This window comes from Notolepis coatsorum (genome assembly GCF_963971535.1).
Source record: "Notolepis coatsorum genome assembly, chromosome: 5".
Classification (NCBI taxonomy): Eukaryota; Metazoa; Chordata; class Actinopteri; order Aulopiformes; family Paralepididae; genus Notolepis; species Notolepis coatsorum.
Window position 1 is genome coordinate 160,348,463 of NC_140169.1, and position 6,000 is coordinate 160,354,462.

The 6,000-nt window shown below is 43.7% G+C and overlaps 1 protein-coding gene across 2 annotated transcripts in view; it reads left to right on the forward strand.

Annotated features, from left to right (window-relative positions):
• The window catches only part of LOC311229294 (serine/threonine-protein kinase tousled-like 1-B), a 127,572-nt gene extending 121,572 nt beyond the window's left edge, over window positions 1–6,000 (forward strand). For both annotated transcript variants that reach the window (XM_084315367.1, XM_084315368.1), the window contains 4 exons: window positions 876–1,011; window positions 3,508–3,619; window positions 3,733–3,840; window positions 4,733–6,000. In XM_084315367.1, coding sequence (XP_084171493.1) covers window positions 876–1,011; window positions 3,508–3,619; window positions 3,733–3,840; window positions 4,733–4,885 — 509 coding nt within the window. In that variant the 3' untranslated portion in view covers window positions 4,886–6,000. The remainder of the gene's footprint in view (window positions 1–875; window positions 1,012–3,507; window positions 3,620–3,732; window positions 3,841–4,732) is intronic.

The following is a 6,000-nucleotide window of genomic DNA, read 5'->3' on the forward strand; positions in this document are numbered from 1 at the left end:
TTTTCTGGTAATGATTTATTCTGCCTTGTTCTCTGGTAATGATTTATTCTGCCTTGTTGTCTGGTAATGATTTATTCTGCCTTGTTTTCTGGTAATGATTTATTCTGCCTTGTTGTCTGGTAATGATTTATTCTGCCTTGTTGTCTGGTAATGATTTATTCTGCCTTGTTGTCTGGTAATGGTTTATTCTGCCTTGTTTTCTGGTAATGGTTTATTCTGCCTTGTTTTCTGGTAATGATTTATTCTGCCTTGTTTTCTGGTAATGATTTATTCCGCCCTGTTCTCTGGTAATGGTTTATTCTGCCCCGTTCTCTGGTAATGGTTTATTCTGCTTTGTTCTCTGGTAATGGTTTATTCTGCCTTGTTTTCTGGTAATAATTTATTCCGCCCTGTTCTCTGGTAATGGTTTATTCTGCTTTGTTCTCTGGTAATGGTTTATTCTGCCTTGTTTTCTGGTAATAATATATTCCGCCCTGTTTTCTGGTAATGATTTATTCCGCCCTGTTCTCTGGTAATGGTTTATTCTGCCCCGTTTTCTCATAATGGTTTATTCTGCCTCGTTCTCTGGTAATGCTTTATTCTGCCTCGTTCTCTGGTAATGGTTTATTCCGCCCTGTTCTCTGGTAATGATTTATTCCGCCCTGTTCTCTGGTAATGGTTTATTCTGCCCCGTTTTCTGGTAATGGTTTATTCTGCCTCGTTCTCTGGTAATGGTTTATTCCGCCCCGTTCTCTGGTAATGGTTTATTCCGCCCCGTTCTCTGGTAATGGTTTATTCCGCCCCGTTCTCTGGTAATGGTTTATTCCGCCCTGTTCTCTGGTAATGGTTTATTCCGCCCATTCTCTGGTAATTGTTTATTCCGCCTCATTCTCCAGGTAACATCCTGTTGGTAGACGGCACGGCCTGCGGGGAAATCAAAATCACAGACTTTGGTTTGTCCAAAATCATGGACGATGACAACTACGGAGCAGATGGAATGGACCTGACGTCACAGGGAGCAGGAACCTACTGGTAACAACACACTGTATAGTAACACCTTTTTTAGTATAACAACAACAACAACAACAACAACAACAACAACAACAAAACACTTTGGCTGCCATGGGTTAAATTCATTATCAACCGTAGGTTGCCGGCTCTATTTGTCTATAGAGAAAGTCCCCTTCTTTGCAGGGCTATAACTTTTTTAATTCTATTGCTACATTGCCATTATTGGGGCCCATTCAAAGTCCTATATGTATTGTTCATTGTGTAGCAACGTTAAACTTTTTCATTCACATATTCATAGTAAAGTATGGTCTAATGTATAAGTATGTTTTCATCTCTTTCTGCAGCTTTCTCCAGAACGTGATCTATAGCCCCAAATACATTATATTGATGATGCAATACAGTTTTATGGCAATCAGCGCGATATAAAAAATTCCAACTAGACGTACTTCTAGAAGTTACTACACGTCATCTGATGTTGACCGGATGGGCTAGGGGGCGTTTATAATTCCGTGGGCAGCGTTATACCAATCATCTAATGTGGGTCAAATGTTGATAATAGCAGTTAGTATCGAAGACGGTAACTTTACACGCTAAAACTCACCCCAGTCTCCGCGCGCCGTTGGGCGATCATCGTAGAGTAGAAATTTTATCATTATGGGATGTAGATTTACCCGGTCCATCTCCAGCTTGTATAATGGTATATACGTCCAAATCATGTTGTTTATCGAGTTATTGGCAATCGATCGCTATGTAGTGTGACGAGCCAGAGTCCCGGGACATGTACCGAGTGCCCGGAAGTAATACGGCCGTCCAGCACAACCTCTACGGCACTTCCTGTTAAGCGATTGCGCCGATCGGCCACCAGATGGCGCTCCTGAACCGCCAGAGAGCTCAGTGGGTCCTCCTGGTGGATCTCAGGCCAGCGGAGGGGACATATGAATCCGATCCCAGATTTTTGAAATATTGATATTAAAGACGCTGTAAAGAGTCTTCGGCAACTTGAGCATGGCCGGGAATGACGTGTTTAAGCGTTTCCCGGCACCCAAAGTGTTAAGAGCCCCTCTTTGTTACTGCACTGTTTACTTATCTTTGTTTTGATGTGCAGGTTGGATTTGAGTGAGAATATATATTTAATTTTTTTACCCTTTCACTGGCACACTACAGTCAGGTTAACAGTCTGTAGTGTGGTAGTGAAAGGGTTAAGATCATGGCGATCAGTGAGGTAGTCTAGTTGAAATATAACCTAGAGTGATATTTTTCACTTTTAACACTTTGAGAGCCAGTCCGTGTTTTCCTTTTTACCCCCTTGAATGCCCAAATCCACTCCAATGTTAACGTTAATATCGCCTAATCTATGTTTTAAATTATGGCTATGTGTCTAATCTGCCCGTCGCTTATCAAAGACTCATTTTCCAGTCAACATTGTCAAAGCATATTGTTTTTTTATCGCTTCATTTCCGTTTGATAGCATTTTGAAAATCACTCATTTTCGCGGAAAAAACAACCCATTCTATGATAATCGCCTTTTACTGGAATATTCTAGAACGTTGTCATTTGTCTGCCTATTTATGAATCGTTTTCAAATAAACGCTAGATAATCGATATGTGTGCGCACGCACGCTCGTGCTGCGCGCTGATAATCGCTGCTCTTATTTCCTGATGGCTTTTACAGTCAAAACAGCCATATCACATATAGGGGGAACACTTGTATATCAGTGAAAACGAGTCTGATTATCCTAAGACTGATAACATAGATTCCTTACCTGAGATCAGATGGTATCCAAATGGATTATTCCAATTCCTGATCACAATTCGAAAAAAGCGATCATTGTATTGATCAACCGTGTATACAGTAGAACACATAATCCCCGCTGCTCTTTAGGCTCCGGAGTGATGCCGGTCGATGCCAGCTGCGTGAGTGAGACGTAAAATGTGGAGTCAGAAATCCTTTCTCCCATTCACTTTCATTGAGTCCAATCCAAAAGGGTGATTTACCATCTGGGAGACGATAGGGGGTGCTTTTTTCCACATCTGAGCGCCTGGGGTGACTGGATCTCCAACGGTAGGCTCGCTTGATGCAATATGATTTCAGATAGCTAATAAAAAAAATAAAACTAATAAAACGAATATTCTCGTGAGTGGGCATTCAACCCGGGGGGTAATAACACGAGCAAACTCGTGGGTGGCATTCAAAGTGTTAAGATATAAATGTTAGAAATAGCCCTACCACCAGTAGGATACAAAAACACTTTTTTTATTTGAATAACTCATGTAAGTCTTATGTAAATAACAGTTTTATTTAAAAGATGTAAATATATACTCACCTTGTTGTATCCAATGTGTTAGTATTACTGGTGGTCTACATGCTGGTGCAGATTTTTTTTACTATTTTATCTTCATAAAAACGAGATTTGATCTTCAAAAGATATATAAATCCATCTAACTTGTAAGACCACAATACAAAGAGAACTGAGCTGATTGGCTTTTTTAAAAACATCGCTGTGCGTCTCTCGCCAGGTACTTGCCTCCCGAGTGTTTTGTAGTCGGTAAAGAGCCTCCAAAGATCTCCAACAAGGTGGACGTGTGGTCTCTGGGCGTCATCTTCTTCCAGTGTTTGTATGGAAGAAAGGTAACTGAGGCCTTGTGTCAAGTTCACACCAGCAATGATGAAATGGAATCAAGTTTTAATGTTTTTTTTTTAAGTTGAGGTAAAACAAGTACTTTTGTTTGTTTCTTTCTCAGCCGTTTGGCCACAACCAGTCGCAGCAGGACATCCTGCAGGAGAACACCATCCTGAAAGCTACCGATGTCCAGTTCCCTGTCAAGCCCGTCTCCAGTAATGAAGCAAAGGTGAGTATCTGTGAGGAAAGACATCAAAACCCTCCAAAGAGAGAGGACAGGATGAGGTGATTGAGTCAGACAGTCCTAACAGTGTTTATTATTAAGAGTCAGATAGTCTTAACAGTGTTTATTATTAAGAGTCAGACAGTCCTAACAGTGTTTATTATTAAGAGTCAGACAGTCCTACCACTGTTTATTATTAAGAGTCAGATAGTTATCAAGTTCACCAGCCGTTAGCTCTCCAGCAATTGGCAGCACATGCCCACGGTTGTGGAGGCTACTGGCAGGAAGGACTGGCCGAGGCGGTTAGTGGTGTGTCCTGGGGGGATAAGTCTATGGCTGAAAGTGCTCCTCATCTTGGCTAGCTCCTCATAGAGGGGGTGGGAGGAGTTTTCCAGTATAGCATCCAGCTACATTTTAAAATCTCCTCTTCTCATTAGCAATGATGGCCAATTGGCCATGGGTTTTCCTGCTCAGACTTGAGGGGTGTTATGACAATGTCCCTCCTCTCTCTCTCCCTCACTCTCTCTGTCTCCCTCACTCACCCTCTCTCACTCTGTCTCTCTGTCTATCTCTCACTCTGTATGTCTTTCCCCCCGTCTGTCTCTCTCACTCACTCTCTCTCCTCACTCTCTTTCTCCCTCACTCTCTCTCTCCCTCCCTCTGTCTCTCTCCCTCACTCTGTCTCTCCCCCTCTCACTCACACTGTCTCTCCCTCACTCTGTCTCTCTCCCTCCCTCTGTCTCTCACTCTCTCCCTCACTCTGTCTCTCTCCATCCCTCTGTTTTTCTCTCTCACTCTGTCTGTCTCTCTCCCTCTCCCTCCCTCTCTACCTCACTATCTCCCTCTTCCTCCCTCTCTCTCCCTCTCTACCTCACTCTCTCCCCCCCTCCCCTCCCAGGCCTTCATAAGGCGCTGCCTGGCCTACAGGAAGGACGACCGCTTCGACGTGCACCAGCTTGGCAGCGACTCCTACCTGCTGCCTCACATGAGGAGGTCCAGCTCCTCCGGGACCCTGAGCTCCGGGGGCCCCGCCTCCTCCGTCTCCTACTGACCCTGAGCTCCTGCACTGTGAGTGGGGCGGAGAGACGAGACGACCGACCGACCAGCCGGCCAGCCAGCGGGTCCCTCCCTCCCCGGCCTTGCCCAGCTCCCCAGCGGGACCAGGGGGGTTCTGGAGCAGCTGCACAGGAGGAGAGGAGAGGAGAGGAGTTCCCTCCTCTGGACCCACGCTGAGTCTCCAAGTGGTGGTGTTTACTTGATCAGTGGGAGGACTGAAATAAAATGAAAGGATTTAGTTTTTTTCTTTTTGAGGGACACGAGTTAAAAAAAAAAGCGACCATGTGAAGGTCTGGTTAGAGCACTGAGACTGACACGCGTACCTACGTGAAGAAACATGTGACTGGACACTTGTGAGTTTTTTTTTGTGGTTTTTTTTGGGGGACGGATGGAAAAAGCCTTAACTTGTGGCCCGACGGGGTGGCCTGGCAGCGCGCCTTTTTCTTTTTTTTTTTTAAGAGTGATGGACTCGGTCCTGCCAGGGTGCAAAGGATTCAGCTGCTAGGGAGTACCTTTTACTGTAAGGAGCGGACACACGGTCATAGTTTGTAAGGAGGCGACACACAGTCTAGTTTATGTAGGTCTACAATGATTTCAATTATCAATTTGGCTGTTTTTTTTTCCTTTTTTTTAAGGGGTGCAGATACAGTAGATGCATTTCATCAAATACTAATTTCAGAAGAGTTAGGCTTTTAATTTCTTGAGTTCCACTTTAGCCATGAGAATGTAACGCGTAGCATACGAGAGGCTATAGGCCCCGGGCAGCATACTAATGTTTAAAAATGCACAAAAATAACCAAATGTAAGAGGGAGAGATTTAAAAAAAGAAAAAAAAAAATACGATGTACAGAATCCTATGCAGGAATATTAATAAGCAGACCAAGAGAAAATGTTTATGCTGTACGGAGAATTTTGAATCGCAGCAAAGTACCATTCTGTACAAAACGTTTAACATTCCCCCCCTCCCCCCCTCCTCTGTACAATGAGATCCCTGGAGTGTGTCCATCATTTGCTGCTTTTGATGTTGCTCTTACTTTTTAAAGGGCTGTATGATCCACTTTGGGTACAAATTGTACAGTTCTGCTAAAAAGAGTAAATAATAATAATAAA